Source organism: Sitophilus oryzae, unplaced genomic scaffold (assembly GCF_002938485.1).
Source record: "Sitophilus oryzae breed Bouriz unplaced genomic scaffold, Soryzae_2.0 scaffold_980_pilon_pilon, whole genome shotgun sequence".
In the NCBI taxonomy this organism is placed as follows: Eukaryota; Metazoa; Arthropoda; class Insecta; order Coleoptera; family Curculionidae; genus Sitophilus; species Sitophilus oryzae.
This window is the reverse complement of record NW_022147617.1, coordinates 3,592,771-3,612,679: the sequence shown is the minus strand read 5'-3', so window position 1 is coordinate 3,612,679 and position 19,909 is coordinate 3,592,771. Positions and strand designations below refer to the sequence as shown.

Genomic DNA, 19,909 nt, shown 5'->3' with positions numbered 1-19,909 from the left:
TTTCAAACTTGAACATTCCCGGTTGAGTTGTGACGTACATGCATAGCCTTCACCAATCACGTTTCAGATAGTAGAAAGGGAAGTTTCATATCATATGTTGGTATGACTGATTGCCTGGCTCGTGCATATCGGGCGCAGCCATTTTGGATTTTGTTATTATTTTTCTTCGTGCTTTTCAGTTCAGCGGTAAATTTTCTTCTTTATAACTTTTAATTTTATCTAAATGGCTGAAAACTATGAAAAAACTTTTTCGGATCATTTTCGAATGGTGACGGAGTATATGGTAGACAGTTTTTATATAGATATTTTAAAATACTTAAGTGCTGATATAAAGAAGTTAAAATATCAAGGTGAGATTTTTTTTTCTTGAAGTTATTTAAAAGTAATAAAACCATTGTTTATAGAGCATAGAGTGAATCATAGTGATAACAGTTCGATTGAATACGTTCAATAAAAAGAGGGCTTCTGTACAATCAAACAAAAAGTACACCTGAACATTATGTGACTGCAATGGTAAAAGTGTACAGAAAGTGGAGGGAACTAAATTTTTAAGCTGTGCAGCTAACACTGGTGATTTGTACCACGGTTATGATTTATGTAGAATGAAGGAAGATAACATTTTACTTTCTAGCAACATTTATTGCCATTCTTGTCTTCTCATAATATTTATATCAGAGATTTATATTTTATGTTCTTGTAGCGGGTTAATTGTAAATTGACTGCCCTGATATTCAGTAAGTCTTATCACCATCAAAATGTAAATTATTACAATATTGTAATTAAAACACTTTATATTTACTTTAACCGTAACGTGTATATATATATATATATATATATATATATATATATATATATATATATATATATATATATATATATATATATATATATAACACTCTTAAAAAATAATATTTTATGCTTATACAGGGTTGTTCACCACATACGACACGGAGTGTTGTAGCTAAACGATGAGATTTTTACAAATTGTAAGTTTGGGGTTCGTTGAAGGACTATTAGAGCTACAATTTAAAAATATTTTTATAAGATACAGAGTGTCCCAAATAAATAAAAAATATCAAAGTTGTATTTTCTTAAATGGAACCCCCTGTATATTATTAAATTTTTAGTTTCTACGATTAAAATAAAGGTAAATTTGATTAAGGTTTATTATACTTAAACCTTACCGTTTTTGAAATATTTTCAATTTTGTGAAATTGCAGTAAAAATTTTAAAGCTTCATTTCTCCAAGGGTATCAATGTTTTTAATACTAAATATTTAATGAAGTTTATTTATTGATCAGTTATTGTGTTGCAATAATAAAAATAATACTACCTTATACCCTTGTATATGAATTTTTAAAGTAGCTCAACCTAAGACGTTTATGGATGTAAAGCACCAGATGGCGGGGCGTATTTCACAGTCTTTTACTAGAGAAAAATATTTTTTGTTACTCTGAATTTTGAAGCGGCCAATAAAAACAGAGAAAATAAAAATCGATAATTTTCGGACTGTGCCAATTGGTTACTAATCGACCAGATACTTTTTGTCTATTAGATATGCTATAAAAGCTGGTAATTATACAATTCGACCATTGTAAATACCCGACAAATTCCGCAAGGCCGACGAGGTCGATGTTTTTCACTGATAAGAAAAAAAAATGTTTGTTTAGATAATTTTCGAGATATTTTTTCTTTCTGAATGCACATTTTAAAGTATTTTATATTCTTTGTCCGCTTGATCTATTATACTGGTCGCACGTATCGAAGTTTTATTTCTTGTAGTTTTAAAATATTTTCTTGTTTCTTTGTAGTTGTAATGTAAAATTAGATTAATTTATTAAGTTTGATTATAATGTTTAGTGTAGACTACCAGAAGAAATTTAGTAGTGTTTTTATATTTTATTTTGAAGTTAAGTAGTAGGTGAAGGGGTAATTTGGTTAATTTTTCTTTATGTTTGATTAATTAATAAGTTTGATAATTTGTTTAGTGTAGAATACAAGAAGTAGTTTGTGTAGTGTTCTTGTAAGAGATTATATTCATTTATTTTGTAGTTGAGTAGAAGGTGAAGGTATTTGGGTATTTTTTTCTTTTTGTTTTTCTTCTAATAATTATTGTAGTAGTTCTTTTAAATATTGTGATAGATACATTATAATCTTCCTTCTACTTTTCTGGTAGTTGAATATACGAAAAAAATCTGATCAAATTTATTTTAAATGAAATTAATCTAGTCTTATTAATTAATCAAATTAAACTAGTCAAATAATATTAATTGCAATCAATTATTAAAAAATATTAATTATTTTGGAAAATAACTTTTGAAATGGAGTATTATTGATAAAATTTAGCCAATTTTTTTTACCCAGTAGCGTATTTCAATATGATCTTATCATTTATCACTGTATAATAACTTTGTTGTGGCAGAAAAATATACCAGTTAGTTTCAAAATATTATTTTTTTTTCAAACGTCACAAAAGTATTAATTTTTGCGACGTGATTGACAATATAAAAAAGTCATTTTAACGCCTAGGCATAAAAGTAAAGCACTTTACGCCTAAGCATAAAAGTATGAAAATATATTATTAAAATGACATAAGTCTCAAATTCAACGAGCCGTAACCATAGTTTCTCGATATATAATTACTCATGGTACAAAGAAAACTTGAAAACAAGGTATGGTCGATAGCGTCTCCAATTTCGTTCAGTTTGCGCATATCGCCTGTGACGTCATATGCCATACAACAAAATATCCGTATTGTTCAATTGCCACTAATAAAAAAAGACCTAAAATAGGGAAGAATTAAATAACCCCTAAAGTTATGTAAAATCATCGAGCTGGACATTTGAAAAGTTATGACACATTATACACATTTATTATGTGTCATCTGTTTGAAAATTTGAAATTGGCGCGTGGAGCTTGCCGACCAATATTGCCGTTTATCACCTGTGACGTGGTGACCAACCTGCGCAATATCATACCTTGTTTTTTTTGTATCATGATAATTACTTACAAGGTATGAGTTTTAAATATTTTTATATTATTTGGAACGTTTGAAATTGTTTAAAACATTATTTGTGACGTTTGAAAAAATAGCATGTTCTATTCGGAGTAAAAATGACTTTTGTGCTTCGGCTGTATGTCAAACCTACAGTCTCGCCACGAAAAGGGTCATTTTTACTCCTAATAAAAGTGGATATACTAGAAAGTTTTATGGTTTAACGGGCTTTGTGAGTTAAAACATAATGATATTTTCAGTTTTTATAATTCTTGATCGAAAATAAACGGCGTCAGCGATGGCTATGAAATGAAGATCGCTGTCATTTTATATGTAAATTTATGTGGGAAATGTCGTCGATCGTCATTTCCCTGCCGACTGGACGCCGTTTTTTTTATATGGTACAAAGTTAAAGCAAACTTGACTCTGACCATGTTTTACGCTAAGAAAGATTTATTTCGTGTAATAAAGATTTAAATGGTGTATTAAGTACATAATATTTATTTAAATGTCAAATAATATTATTGAAACAAGTGCCAAGTTTTATTTTTAATTAAGGAAAAAATTAATCAAGAATGTATAAACGTTTTGTTTTCAAAAAAAATTATCTTAAAAACGTAAAACCTCAATTTAGAATAAAATGATCGAAGAATGAAATAAAATTTTATAGCCCTGGGTCAAATCGAAATAAAGTAAGTGTATGTAACTTTTTTTAAATATTAATAATTACCAGTAATTAGCGTTAATGTACCAACATATTGAAAATTGTTATTTCTTTGTTAAATACGGTTTAGAATCCTTAAAATAACAGTAAAAATAATCGAAAATCAACAATGATATAATTGTTTTGTTTAAATTTCTTAATCAGCTGAGCCCTATTATAGTTCGCAAAAATCCGAGCTATATTATTACATTACTCTGAGGGAAATACCGCAAATAATCGATATTTTTGACTCCGCCCCTAATCACATGCTTCATTCTTTTAAAGCTTTGCGATTTGTTCGCCAGAGGCAGCACATTTTGTCGAGAGGTTGACCAACTTTAAGAATATATAAACAAGGCTTATACAGAGTGTCTAAAAATTTATTTTAAATAATTATTAGCTTCAAACGGCAATAACTTCTTTAATTTAAATGGAATGCCCTGTATATTTTAGGAGAATCAGATGCACAATTAAATTGTCTATCAAATTGTATTATACCATTTTTTACCTATCCCTTCAAGTTTTCGTATAAAATGCATTTTCTTATAATTTAGACCTCATTTATCAATATATCAATGGAATATTGACATTTTAGATTGTTTTTAAAGCAACAAATGTACAAAATGTACAGACTAGTAATATTATCGTTTTTAGCAAAACGATAATATTACTAGCCCATTTGTATGCAAAAAGAAAACTATTTAAATCTTTATAAAAGAGTATACCATTAATTAAATATAACACCATTATTTGCGCCCATATACTAATTAATTACATACTTAATTGTGTTCGTTATTAAATTATTATAAATAAATGTGGATTTGAGTCAGAAATCAATATAATAATAAGTTATCAAATTAAAGTCTCTGTAGTTATAAATAAGCATTTATTAAAAAATGAAATATCATTTTTAAGGTGTTACTTTTTATCACACTGTCTAATGCCCATACAAAATTCAGTTTTTTAGTATTTGGAGCAATTATTATTAATCAAAGCAAACAGTCAGTTAATGTTGTTTGAATACTGGAATCATATTAACTGATCCTCTTTAACAAATATTTAAACAGTTTTTTTTTATTTTTTAATGAAATAAACGAATTATATCGACAATATTAGTATCTGTACTCTTTAAAAATTTGGTACATCTTTAAAAATAATCTAAAATGTCAATAGTCCATGGGTATATTGATAAATAAGTTCTAAATTACAAGAAAATGCATTTTCTACGGAAACTTCTCGTAAAATATACAGGGTGTTCCATTTAAATTAAACAAGTTATTGGCGTTTGAAGCTAATAATTATTTAAAATAAATTTTTAGACACTCTGTATAAGGTGGTATTATTTTTATTATTGCAACACAATAACTGATCAGTAAATAAACTTCAGTAAATATTTAGTATTAAAAACTTTGATACCCTTGGAGAAATGAAGCCTTAAAATTTTTACTGCAATTTCACAAAATTGAAAATATTTCAAAAACGGTAAGGTTTAAGTATAATAAATCTTAATCAAATTTACTTTTATTTTAATCGTAGAAACTAAAAATGTAATAATATACAGGGTGTTCCATTTAAAAAAATACAACTTTGATATTTTTTACTTATTGGGACACTCTGTAACTTGTAAAATTATTTTTATATTGTACCTCTAATAGTCCTTCATCGAACCCAAAACTTACAATTTGTAAAAATCTCATCGTTTAGCTACAATACTCCGTGTCGTATGTGGTGAACAACCCTGTATAATAAACATTATTGATCACATATTAATACATTTAATAACAAAACTTTAAAATAAAATATTTACTTGATTTTATGTAAAAAGGCACTGCATTAGAGCCTTATTTTATCTATACAATGAATTTTATTAATAGTCTTCTGAAATAACTTAACCATGAACGTATTTATTAATATTCTTGGTGCCAACAGAATTTTTCTAATTGCCTTGTTCATCTTCTCTAACTTTTCTTGGTCAGATAGTAGACGTACTTTTCATAATAACATAACTGTGAATACTGTGATTTTCCGGAAATACTATTATTAATCTTAGTTATCAGGGATTACATTTTTTTCAAATTAATTTTTCCCCACCTTCTTCCATATGTAAAAAACAGGCCATTAATTATTTAACAAATCAAACATAATATAAACTCACTTTGAAATGTTTTGAAATCACATTCATACCTTAAGAGAAGTTTTCTGAAAAAAACAACATTACGATTTTGCATCTTTTTTCGGCGCGTACAAAAACATTTTATTATAGTTACTGGTAAATGTTATCCAACAATAGAAAATTAATTTTTTAGCATTATTGGAAATAGTTTAAATGCAAATTTAATTTAAAATAAAAAGTAAACAATTGTAAACAATGTCATTTTGACATTGAATAAACAGCAATGCTGCCAACATCATAAAATTCACCAAGTTTATTTTGAGACGAAAACCAGCCTATCATATTGGTGAGGGCTACATACGTCATCACAGCGCGCGTAAGTGTGAAATTCAAACTTTTGCCCCATTTTTGGCATAATATTAAGTTTTATATAAAAAAGGCTCAGTAGCAAGCACTAATTAGGTTGAAATCTGCATAATTGCGTGGAAATTGAAAAACATGAAACATGCCTATTGGTCTGTAATTCTTCGTGGCGCGAAAATTTCCTTTTTTGGAAATAGTGTTGTTCGACCAAACCTAGTCATCCTTCCACAAACCACTCGGGAATTGGTAGGCTCCCATTCAGCCAAGAATATTAAGTATTTTGGTGCGATATGCGTGGGTACTGGGATTTTTTTTCACCAGAAGTTGTTAAATCCGTCTAGGACAGGAGCTCAAAAATTCATAGTGCCTTGTTATACTAAATCCCATTATTTGTGAGCTTCCGCCGGAGTGATCTGTGTACTATACTTCGTTTGGTATCATGTCAGCGCAGTAGTCTTGGAAATGTCAGACTGGAAATGTCCGCTGGAGTGTCCGACCGAAGCGGTTTTGCAGCCTCATAGATTTTTTCCCAGAACGTTTCCACCTGCCGAACTATAGGTGGATTTTGGATGTAGGGTTTGCTGTCTTCCATAAAGCGCAAAGGTTGGATATGAAAGTATTATTATCCACAATTTACTATTTTCTTTTAATCAAGTTGTATTTGATAATGCATAATGATCCTAACGAACTTTGTTTTATGGCATTCAGCGTTAAGATATTTAATGTACGGTGTTTTTGACGTAATGTATTTGCGATGTTTCTGATTTTTATTCGTAAACGTCCTTCCATTTGATATGATATATTCCACTACGCATTGTATACGGGAAGGCTGGGGTGGAGCTCTGTAACTAAATAGCGATCGGTAGCGATCAAGAATACTGTCGCTTGCCGTTTAGTTTCTACGGCTAAAGTCAGTATTCTTCATCGCTACCGATCGCTATTTAGTTACAGAGTTCCCATCACTAATCTACATCCCTCACTAATTCCTTCCCACACCTGTTATCTCGCTAGATATATCTATCTGTTCGATACTTGTTATATGCGCCTGCCAGTCTTTCGAATTGACTGTAAATAACCCCTTGCCTGTAACGATGTTATTAACTGCACTATATTATTATTATTATTATTGTACGAATTATATTAAAAATTACATAATAAACTTTAACCCGTTGCTCTTGAGTATCTGACAAATTTGACATTTATAGTAAGAAATCGTTGTTTCTTTTTTAATTTTACACAAGTATGCTAATATTTAGCCATCTAGGTGAAAAAATCGAAATTTTTAACCATTATAAGCAGATTATCGCGGTGGAAGTTAAAATACCTGATGGTAGTCCGTTTGTTAGTTAAAGATCTATCTAGTTCTTATATGTTTTATTAAATATTTTGAAAAAAATAATAGTTTTAATAAAAAGTTAAATTTTGTTGTAAAAAATTGCTTTCGTGATTCAAACTATAATATGAATAACTCCCAAACTATAATATGAAGTTACTCCCATTTATTGAGGTAGCATCATTCATATATACTTTTTCTTTCAAATTACTTAACTTTCGGCCAACTAAGGCTATAGTAGTAAGTTACTGGTCACCCTCGGCCACCCTGTATACAGATAATTCTTTTATAAGAGTCCTAATACCAACTAAACACTAAACATTACATCACAACTAGTATCGTAAAAACTTGAGCTTTACAGGATCTATTGGTATAAATATGAATTGTATCATATTCTCAGTTGGTGGAGTAGATTATAATTTAGGGCAACATATTTTTTTATAGTTATTTCACTAAACCATTTAAACGGTGGCAACAGATGGTTATGTACCGCTTCCAGCGACAGATATTTGTCCTACTGGGATCTGTACAAGAAGTTAAAAATCAACACTGTTAAGAAGAGCGGCATTACAGAAGGCACTTGGATGTCGCTCTGGCCTTGCACCGTTTTTGCAGAGGGAGAATCAAGATTGTCCGGATTTCGTAAGTTTTTCTTAGAACAAATATTTTTCTTTTTTTTTCGAAATTATAAATAGTCTAGGGGCGCTATACATTCTGTACATTCATGTACGGCATCGACAATCGTCGGTATCGGTAAGTTACGACAGTCTCGATACGTATTTGTATATAGTAAAAATGTGTTAACTGTTGCTGTCATAGTTACCGATCGGTCCTATGGCAGATATCGCAAATTTGTACCGACGATTCTTGGTTCCTCTACCGTGAGGTTACCAAGGGCACGGTAGAGGTACCGATTTTCGTTAGTACAAATTTGCGATATCTGCCATAGGGCCGATCGGTAACTATGACAACAACAATCAACACGACGCTCATGACGCGTCGTGTTGATTGTTGTTGTCATAGTTACCGATCGGCCCTATGACAGATATCTCAAATTTGTACCGACGACTCTCGGTATCTCTACCGTGAGGTTGACAAGGGCACGGTAGAGATACCGATTTTCGTCGGTACAAATTTGCGATATCTGCCATAGGACCGATCGGTAACTATGGCAACAACAATAACACATTTTTACTATATACAAATACGTATCGAGAGCTGTCGTAACTTACCGATACCGACGATTTTACAGAATAGCGCCCCTTACAATCGTCGGTATCGGTAAATTACTGACAGCTATCGGTACGTATTTGTATATAGTAAACATGTGTTGATTGTTGTTGTCATAGTTACTGATCGGCCCTATGACAGATATCTCAAATTTGTACCGACGACTCTCGGTATCTCTACCGTGAGGTTGACAAGGGCACGGTAGAGATACCGATTTTCGTCGGTACAAATTTGCGATATCTGCCATAGGACCGATCGGTAACTATGGCAACAACAATAACACATTTTTACTATATACAAATACGTATCGAGAGCTGTCGTAACTTACCGATACCGACGATTTTACAGAATAGCGCCCCTTACAATCGTCGGTATCGGTAAATTACCGACAGCTATCGGTACGTATTTGTATATAGTAAACATGTGTTGATTGTTGTTGTCATAGTTATCGATCGGCCCTATGACAGATATCGCAAATTTGTACCGACGAGGATCGGTATCTCTACCGTGCTCTTGTTAACCTCACGGTAGAGATACCGAGAGTCGTCGGTACAAATTTGCTATATGTCCTATTTATGACAGCTATATGTCCTATATATGACCACAACTTCGACGCTCATTGGCCGTACGTACCGATTGTTGTCGGTAACTTACCGATACCGACGATTGTACAGAATAGCGCCCCAGGGGGACAGTGAAGATTTTCGGTACTTATTTTCTCAGTCAGCAAACACCGATAGAACAATTATTCGGTATGTTGTTTTAAGCAAATTTCCGATGGGTTGGGGCGGAAAATGCGTTAGAAAGTACTAATATACTGCACTTTTTTTCCGGCGATAAAAATAGTTCTATTAGTGAGTCTTTAGCCAGACTCACAAATTTTCATTTTATATACTTACGCGGATACGTAAGTAACTATGGAAACTGTCGCAAACATATCAACGACTTACATTTATCTTCTTCTTTTGTTGTACACGCGGTATTTCTACTCTATCTATTGTCGCTATCTACTATCAACTATCATCCACGCGCTAAATTTGAATATTAATTTTAAAAATGCATATTTGTACAATGCATATATTTGAACATGAAATAGAATGTTTACTGTCTGAAAAATAAAATTATATAAAAAATACATTTAGCCACTCCGAACGAATATCAATATTCTTAGGAAATCTAATCAGAAAGTATAAGTGTAATTTAATATAAATAAAAGTACAACTGAATAATTTGCTTGCCTATCAAAAGATAATTTGGGGTCCTTTATATTAGAACTTCCACACATCAAACACTTTCTAGTTATTTTTACGAGTATTTAAAAAGTTCAACGAAAAATAGAACTATATATACAAGTATCCTTTACTATATATAAACGATGGATAAAAGAGTGATTAATAAAATTTTTAAAATAAAAACGCAAAAAACAAGTGCCTTTACATCATGGAAATAACATTGGGACCATAGATAAATGAAACAAGTTTAGATTGGAAAGTGCCCATAAGGACAATGTAAATACTATTTGGCGCTATTCTTGCAACGGTCGCGACCCAAAGCTTTTGATAATTTCAGAGTGGTTCGGCTTTTTCCGGAATTATGTCGCCAAATATTGTTTATTCAAATTTATTATTTTCTTTTAATTTTATAAATAAAATACAGTGTGTTGTATACAAGAAACATTATTTATATAAGGACATGTATCAAATACCTAAGAAACATTGGAAACCGACATTATGCCACGATACACGGTGGTTTTTGCAGTTCACAGTTCACAACACAGCTTTTTAAATTTTTAATTCTACTTTTTCACAATTATCACGGGTTTGAGTAAATAAAATTTAAAATAAACTCACAAGATAGCAATAATTACTTTGAAAATGGACACTTTAAACACTTCTTATAATTTTTGAAGATTCTGGCTTTGACAAGAGAAAATTATTTCTGTTCTTATTTGCGACTGTTCTTAGCAACCTAAATAGGAATCATAGCAACCGCTATAGCAGCGCTAGATCGCGTACAACGGTCGCGACCCAAAACTATATATTTTGACGGGCATTCCAATCTAAATTTATTTCCTTTATCTATGGATTAGGACGATAAGAAGAAAGACAATATTATGACAATATTATGACAATATGATGACAATGAAAAGTTGGTTTCCATAACGATGTATGCTTTATACTTTTTAAATCGTATAAAATTGTGATTATTTTGTAAATACGTACAATTTAGAATGCGCATGCACAAAGTAAGGTCCTCGGGATAGACAAACCTACTGAATGTTTCATAAGTGCAATAAAGATGGTTTGAAAATGGCATGTCATAACGTTGGAAACATCATTTTTAATCCTAATCGTATGGCGTTCCATATGCATCCACGTAAGTATATATAATCTTGGATCCGAACAAACTATTTCATATTCACCGACTGCGAAAATAAATACAAAAAAAATTCACTGTCTCCTGGACTAAAATGAAGCCAATAATTTTGTCCATTGGTTAATTAAGAGATGATAAATTCATTTTTAGCACCTATTCATACATATATTAAAACTCTCAGAGATGCCCTGACGGAAACAGAAACGTTGACTACAGCATCGTCGGGAATTTCCGGACTGTCTTTCAGCGATTGGTTGAATGCTGTTCTGCACTGTACGAAGACTGGAGAAGTTGTAGTACAATTTAATCAAAGACTGTTTTATAAGATTGACAGTAAAAAGAGGCACTATGCGAAATTTGTGAGTAAAATATATTTGAAGGGAAAAATAATTAATAATGTATGCCTCCGGTTTGTCTAAGAAGAGAAACTTTCTTATGATTAACATTTTGATTGTTCTAAAACGGTTAATCCCGTTTATACTTTTTCAAATTTTTATGCCGTTTTAGAGAAAAATAAAATAATGTGAAAACCAAAATGAAAAGGTCGTTGAAAAGTCCTACAAATCAAAACACGTTTCTATGATAATATCGTTTCTTTTTAACTCTTTGATAGATGGTTATTATACACTCAGATGCAAAAAAACGCAATGGAGAAAATTTTGGTCAAGTTAAAGTGTTATATTTTTGTTATTTTTAGCCCTATTTTTATGATTTTTTTAGCAAGCTGTATATAATTATATCAACTTTAATTCTTATACTCAGTTTTTTTATAAACTTTAGTATTTGGCATATTATACAGGTTTACTCGAGGGGTTGTTTTTTTACCCTAACTTTAAAACACCCTGTGCAATAATTTCGCGTGTCAATTTTCCTAAATTATAATTTTACGGTCAGAACCATGTCTCCGGAGCATTTTGTTTTTTTGGATCATGTCAATACATACTTTGGTTAATTTTTAAGATCGAAATGAACTTGCCACCAACAATTTGGAATTTTTTTCAATTATCATTTCTTTTTGAAGTTATTTTTGAATATGACAGGCAGCTTTGGTGATTATTGTGAACTATACACTACTATGAACTGCCCATCATGTTCGACGTTTGGGAAATGTTTGGCAAAAGGGTTAAAGGTCGCGAAGCGTTACCAGCTTCATTAAATGAACTTCACATGGTCCTTAAAAAAGAATTGTAAAACATAAAGCAATATGGTATATGCAGCCTCAATCACAGTATGAACGGACATCTACAGACTGTTATAGCAACCAAGGGAGGTAATACAAAGTATTAGGGTATTTTTTACAATTTTTGTTTTCTGTTTGTGTACTTGAGTATTACATATTTTTTCTTTAATATCCTTAGTTTTGTTATCGTTATGAATGTTTATTAAAACCCGACTATATCGTTAGTTTTTAACGTTATTTAAATTTAGTATAGAGTATCCAATGCAGCGCAATATGACGTTACGACAATAGTCATCAAAACCATCCCGTCGTATTAAAAAAATACATCAAAAAATAATGATAATTGAAAAATTGCAAATTGATCGTGATCAATTCATTTCGCTCTTAAAAATTAACCAAACTATGTATTGAATCAAAAACAAAATGTTCAGGACTCATAGTTTTGACCGTAAAATTATATTTTCGAAAAATTTACACACGAAATTATTGCACAGGGTGTTTTAAATTTAAGTTAAAAAACAACGCCTCGATTAACCCTGTATAATATGCCAAATATTAAAGATTATAAAAAACTGAGTTTACGAATTAATGTTCATATAATTATATGCAGCTTGCTAAAAAATTCATGAAAATAGGGCTAAAAATAACAAAAATATAACACTTTAAATCTGACTAAAAATTTTTCCGTTGCGTTTTTTTTGCATCTGAGTGCATTAATATTGATTATTGTCATATTTTTCACTGTTGTTAAAGTACCATCATTTTGTGCCTTTAAGCATTTTAAAACAGCAAAAAATCTCACGTCAATAAAAAAATCATAGTAACCATCCATCAAAGAAGAAAAAGGAATTATATTACCATAGAAACTATTTTGATTTTTACGACTTCAGGAAAACATTTAACCATATTTTTATAAATGGGATATAAATGTAGCACAAGAACAAGCATTATAGAACAAGCATTTTTTTATAAAGAATGCATTTTTCTCGAAATGTTAATAATAAAAAAAATGTACGAATAAACACCTGATGCTAACGTCTAGTCTCTTATTGGTCTAGTTATCCGATCGATAACTCAAAATCCAGGCTTCTGCACGACGCTTGAGCACGCCTAACTAAGCGACTTATGCAAATTCCTTCAGAAGATTTATAAACCCATTTCACCGGCTCGGCTTCACAGAATGCTGTTTGGAGCATCGAAAAAAGTTAAGGATATTGTGTTTTCGCTAAGAAGAAGAATTTTCAGAAAAAGTGTTATAACTATTAAAACCTATCTCGTTTGTGTTTAAAAAAATACTGTTTGTAAACATAAAAAATTATACCCAAACAAATAAAAAGCACTATCATCAAAAATGTACATTTAATTTTTATTTAGAATAGAACTTGTGCTTGCGTGTTGCTAAGCGGCACACAGTGGGGTATTTGACACAGATAGTTGATCGAAATTTTTTTATGTAGACCTTATATAAATTATTGCTATTTTCAATTAAAGAGGAAATAATATGAACAAAATAAAGGATAATTCGTCGATTCTAAAAAAAGAAAGAAAAATCACAGTTCCAGTGTTTCCACGGCCAATGCCACTAATGCCAGTAGTAATATCACAACTAATACTACTAATGCTACGACTGATCCGCGTGCAATGCCCATACCACTAAAGTCGCTACTAATGCCAAATTGTGCTATACTGCTAATGGCACTAATGCGATCGCTTTGTACACAACAATGCCATCACGGTTTACACCTCGCATTAGTATATCACTGATTGGCAAATTAGAGGAAACCAAGAATGTTTTTCTCATTTTATCAGCAAAGTCGCAAAAAGTCGCAGTATTTTATTTTACTGTATGAAAGCCCAATGTTTACTAAGTAAAACGTATATAGACAATATGCTGAATTCTTCGAAATGCGCAACTAAATCTCTAAGTATAATAAAAATGTCACAAATTTAATAAAATTTTCTGAACGCCTAACTTTTAGTTGCAAAAAAATCGTTAGTATAGAGAATATCAAAATAAATAATACGTTTTTGTAGAATACATACCTGCAGCTTGCTGAGCCATTTTCAATCAAAACAATAATATAAACGTAAAAAGAGCACAAGAACAACAACAATTTATAATTTTTATAATTTTAAACATAAAATTTAGCCATTTACCTCTTATCTGCGAGAAGTAACAACTTTGACGTTTCGTTGAAACAAATGAATGCAACTAAACACACCTATAGCAACGGCATTCATGGCAGAGATGATTTAACTTATCATTTATCTTTTTTTGGTAAATCTTAAACACATTTGCTTTTTCGAATTTCGATCACCTTTTTCATGCTAATACCCCACCGTGCGGCAGTTTGCGATACTGTGGATATTCTGTCATCGATAATATGAACAGACGTCATTTAACAGTAGAGGAAGCAAATCAAGCCATTGGATTGGCTTGGCGGTGCGCGACAGATCGATGTGGCTGATCGATTTAAAGTTACCTAAAGTGTAATTTCTAGACTTAAAACCCGACTTAATGAGACTGGATCTGTCATGGAGGGAGGGTAGACCAAGGTCGACAAATGCTAGGAAGGACCGAAGCTTACTGAGAGGAGCTAGGATGGATACTGCAAGAAACTGCACGTTGCTCAGCCAGGACCTTTTCGCTGCCTGCACAGTACGTATTATCCCTCGGACGGTTTTAAATCGATTAAAAAAAGCAGGTTTACATTGCTATAGGCCTATAAGACGCCCTCCGTTGACCGCGAGAGTCAGGTTGAGGCCATAAAGCTCACCTTTTGCTCTGGTGTAATGAAAGAGTTAACTGGAAGGATGAGTGGCATACTGTGATGTTCAGCGCTGAAAGCCGCTTTTGTCTTCGTACAGACAGACGTATAGTTCGTGTGTGGAGACCAAGAAATACAAGACTTAACGACCGATATGTTCAAGTGCATCCCTTTGGAGTTGGAGGTGTAATGGTCTGGGGTTGAATTTTCTATGGAGGTCGAAGGGATTTACATGTCTGTGAAGGTACAATGAGAGGTGAAATTTATGCTGACGACATCATTGATAACATGGTAAATTATTGTCTCTGGAATTTGGAACCCAATTTCAGATTTCTAGATGATAACCTCGCCCGCATAGACCAGGGAGAGTACAAGAACGTCTAGCACTTAATGAAATTAATCATTTGCCTTTACCCCCGCTCTCTCCAGATTTAAACTGTATCGAACATGCTTGGGACATGCTCGGAAAAGCACTAATTGCCCATGAACCTCCTGTTCAGGACGTTAGGTCACTGAGGCGAGTTCTTCCATATTTATGGGATACCTTCGATCAAAATGCCTTGGATCATTTAATTTTAAGTATGCCTCGCCGAGTTGAAGCAATAATAGCCAATAGAGGTAGAATTACTCGCTATTAATAGTTTTTTTTTCTTTTTGGATATTATCATTCTTACATTATTAGAGAAAAAATGCCTGTAAAATTTAATTAAAAATTTTTTCAGTAAAAACAATTGTGTTTCGTTTCTGAAAGAGCTGGCAGTAAATGTACGTTATACAATTTTTTTCGAAATTTTTTTTCACAGAAAATTTACAACATCCCTAACTTTTTTCGATTAGTTAAGTTACTTTATAAATATATTGGTTTAGAGTAATTTTGTTAAATTATACGAATATTCTCGTTGATTATATTGGTTTGAAATAAATATGACGATGTCCTCCAATGAAAATGCCAGTTGCTTAACTCTAATAATTCTAATTCTGAGCTAAATGAGCTAAATGCTTTACCTAGACCATTATTCAGAAGCTACAAACCTACCGATGAAAATATGCATGAAAATTCACTTTCTACCACACAACCAGAGGATATTGGTACCCAGGTACAGTATCAAATTTATTATAATGCTTTTCTTAGCTTTAAATCAAATGTTTTTGGTGTTTGCGCTATCCTTACCACTTTTTTTCTCGTTAGCTCGTGCGTCAAGGCGTGGTCAAGGTCATGTCGTGTCAAGGCCGTGGTATGTCACGAATTTTTGATTGAATTTTGATTGAACGCTTGAATTTTTACTACCATCGCGCGTAAAGAAGTTTCACTAAAAAAGTTTTTTCTTTTATAAATGACGATCCGGGGACGTACAGATAAAAACAGATGGAAATGTAATTATTACTAATGATAAAGTCAAACAAATAAAAATAATAAAAACATAAAAGATATACATAAACTTATTTAAATTAAGAGAATTAGGAAATCCAACATAGTAATACCTGTCAATGCCATATTTTTATAAACTTGTCAAATTTTTACTGGTTTTAATTTGTTATTAAATTTATTTTTAGGTATTATCCAAAACAAAATTGGTTAGAAAAGATGAGCCAAAAACTGAACCCGTCTGTGATATTGATACTTATAGTGAAGCAGTAGAAAAATATGGTTTGGTTTTTTTAGATTACAAATTTGTAAGTTTTTTAGAAATAAAAATTCTTTGAACCTTTAAATTTGTACATATCCATAAATTGTTATAATTGAGACACCATTTTATCAAAATTAATTGAAAAATATCAATTTCTAACAATAATCTTGCAATATTTTCTATACTTGGTGCATCTCAAAAGTTGCTCACCCCTCAACTTTTTTATTTTTTCAGATAAAAAACGGGATTTGATATGTTAGTATGAACGACATATCATATGTCAATTTTTGACATTTTTTGGCATATCGTCGGCTTTATGACGAAAAGGCATATCTCGATTTTTGCTAGTTTTCAGAAGAGCAATTTAAAGAAAATCACTTACTTTATTTGGCCAATAAATGTAAAGTCTTAAATTTTTTAAGTGTTTTTGTATTAACACTTAAACGGAGACCTTGAGGACACGTTCTGAAGATAAATTGAGTGTAAATTCTAATAAATAATTTATTTTTAGTTGTTTGATAGAGATATGTCTTTTCGTTATAATAATAATAAATTTATTTCCGAACGAATAGTATACATACGCCCATGTAAAATAAATTTCAAAATGATGGTAAAGTGTTCCTAATAAGAAAAAAAAATACAATATTCACATTATGGATTACATACAAGAAAATATCTAGAAATCACCAAAAAATCAGAAACAAATATTTTTAAATACTTTTATTCGTGTTGGATTAAGTCAACTGAAAACAAAGACAATGCTCATTCTAGAAGCAAAGACAAAATAAGTTAAAATACTCTTATCTAGTTTATTTTAATAATATTGTTTTTTATACAAAAATACATTTTTTTACTAATATATTTTTAGTCTAGTAAATACTAGGAGTACTAATTTACGAAAAAAATAAATCAGTGGTCGGTAGAGTAGGAAAATATTTCTACTGAAATTAACGTAGGAGTGGGGGTAGTTTTCACGCTTCCCGTACCTTTTCTTGATTTTTGTGAAAATCAAATGTTAAAGCGCTTAGTAAAACATAGGCACTCCAAATCTCATTCAAATCGGAATATTGGTTCTTAAAGTATTTTAAAAAATGTGTTAGGTTAGGTTAGGTTAGGTTTTTAACGTTTGATGTTCTCTAAAAATTGTGACCAATGAACTTTTTTGATTCCAAAAATACGCAGTAGTTCTATGTCCACGGAATATTGGGACACCCTGTATACCGGGTGCGTCTCAAAAGTGGCTCACCACTGGTATGTTTGTATAGAACATAAATTAGGATTGATTGACGTATTCAATTGTTTTCGGCCACTTCCTGTTTCACCGAAAATTACTACAACTTCTGATTTTTTAATGGCACCCTCGGTATTTTTTTACTTTATTCGATAGAATACACTCTGGATAGAATGGCATATCATATGTCAACTGTTGACATTTTTGCTTAAAACTAAATTGTATTTTAATTTTCAATCTAGAGTGCCATGGCTGGTTAAAAACACTAATTTTTAATCAAGGAGCTTTGGAAAAATAGATTTGATCGTTTAATGTTTTTAGTGTTTTGTCCTGACCAGTTAAAAGATGCCAGTTAAAAAATCGTATTTTTAATCATATTTAAATTTTTTCAAATGAACTTTTTTTACGAATATTTGGTAGCACACATTTGGTAATTGTCGTTATGAATCGCATGTTGCAATTTCAAATAAACAATATTCGAAAATTTCAACAGTTGACATATGATATGTCATTCTATTCAGAGTGTATATTCTATCGAATAGAGTGACAAAATAACGAGGGTGCCATTTAAAAATCACAAGTTGTAGTCATTTCCGGTGAAACAGGAAGTGACCGAAAACAATTGAATACGTCAATCAATCCTAATTCCGATTATCCAAATCTCGATTATTTCTCTTTAAACATTCAATAAACTGCTATACTTCATTCTTTTACAACATTTGACTAAGTTTGACTGAAAACGTTACTTATGTTTTATTGGTTTATTGCTTACACATCACAACAAAAAAATACACATTTTGACATTTTTACTTGAAAATAAAATATTATATAATTTTTTTTAATTAATAGTTGTGATTATAAATAAAATTGTATTAATTATCTCGATATTTTTACATAAACTCTCGCCAGTAAGAAAAACGTCATTAATTGATACTTTGTAATTTTGTAATTTTTGTAATTTTTTTAGGATACAGAAATCACCTGTCGGAAATCATGCCAAAAAGGTGGTTTGAGTCACATCAAATTCTCCACCGCAAAGTTCAATCAGTATTCTTTGCAGTCAATCAACAAAGTTCAGTTCAATCCAAACTTGGGCAGTTGTAATTATTACGTCACAGGATATCAGGCAGGCATCCTTAGGTTAAATAAGATAAACTTCTTGAAGAAGAGTTTAACTCGGTACCTGTAACGAACTATTTTGTGTCATATAATAGTTTATGTGACTGAGTGAGGCTAATATGAACGTGTAAACTTGTAATTTACACATTTTTGGTATGTTTTATAAACGGTAAATAATCGGAAATCGTATTTTTTTCACAGAAATTTGTATACCCCTTATTTTGGAGTCGTAGATTACAAATCAGAACCTTAATTTAGCCGTCACATACCGTTTTCGCAAAAAATCTAATTTTTTTAAGATTTCTCACAATTATTAAGTACTGAATAAACCATCTGATTTTTGCTATTTTCTGTTATTTTTTAACCACTTATACCTACAAAATACAAGAAAATTTGCAAAAAAACATTGGTAAACAATTTGAATATTATGTTGGGTTATGTGTTAGCGGTGTTTTCCGCACTCACCAAGCAAAAAAAACACCAAACCCATTTTTTCTATTCACAACGACCCTTTTAAATCATAGAATATCTGTATATAAATGTCAAGCGTCCAGCTGCTACATGGCACAAATATGTCTACACGAAGTTGCACAAATGAGTTTTGACTGCTTGTCAAAACTGTCAAAACAAAGAAATCAGAAAAACAAAGTCAGATTTGTATATATTTTTATGATAATTTTCAGCCGCATTCCTTTTCAAACTTCATCTCCGTCTTCGCCCGAAAGACAAACGAAAGGAATTTATCACGAATATATTGAAGAGTACCTTAAAATCCTCCAGCTCTTAGCTTATGCCATCGATATATTATATAGTATCAAAACCATATACATATTAAATATATACTGATTATCGCCTATCCCTGCAATGTGT

At 31.2% G+C, this 19,909-nt stretch overlaps 1 protein-coding gene across 3 annotated transcripts in view; it reads left to right on the top strand.

The window, feature by feature from the left end:
• LOC115891333 overlaps nucleotides 1–19,517 on the top strand; it is a 76,139-nt gene extending 56,622 nt beyond the window's left edge. For all 3 annotated transcript variants that reach the window (XM_030911779.1, XM_030911781.1, XM_030911780.1), the window contains exons 16-19: nucleotides 7,952–8,149; nucleotides 11,264–11,472; nucleotides 16,616–16,735; nucleotides 18,888–19,517. In XM_030911779.1, coding sequence (XP_030767639.1) covers nucleotides 7,952–8,149; nucleotides 11,264–11,472; nucleotides 16,616–16,735; nucleotides 18,888–19,109 — 749 coding nt within the window. In that variant the 3' untranslated portion in view covers nucleotides 19,110–19,517. The remainder of the gene's footprint in view (nucleotides 1–7,951; nucleotides 8,150–11,263; nucleotides 11,473–16,615; nucleotides 16,736–18,887) is intronic.
• The last annotated feature ends 392 nt before the right edge of the window (nucleotides 19,518–19,909 follow it).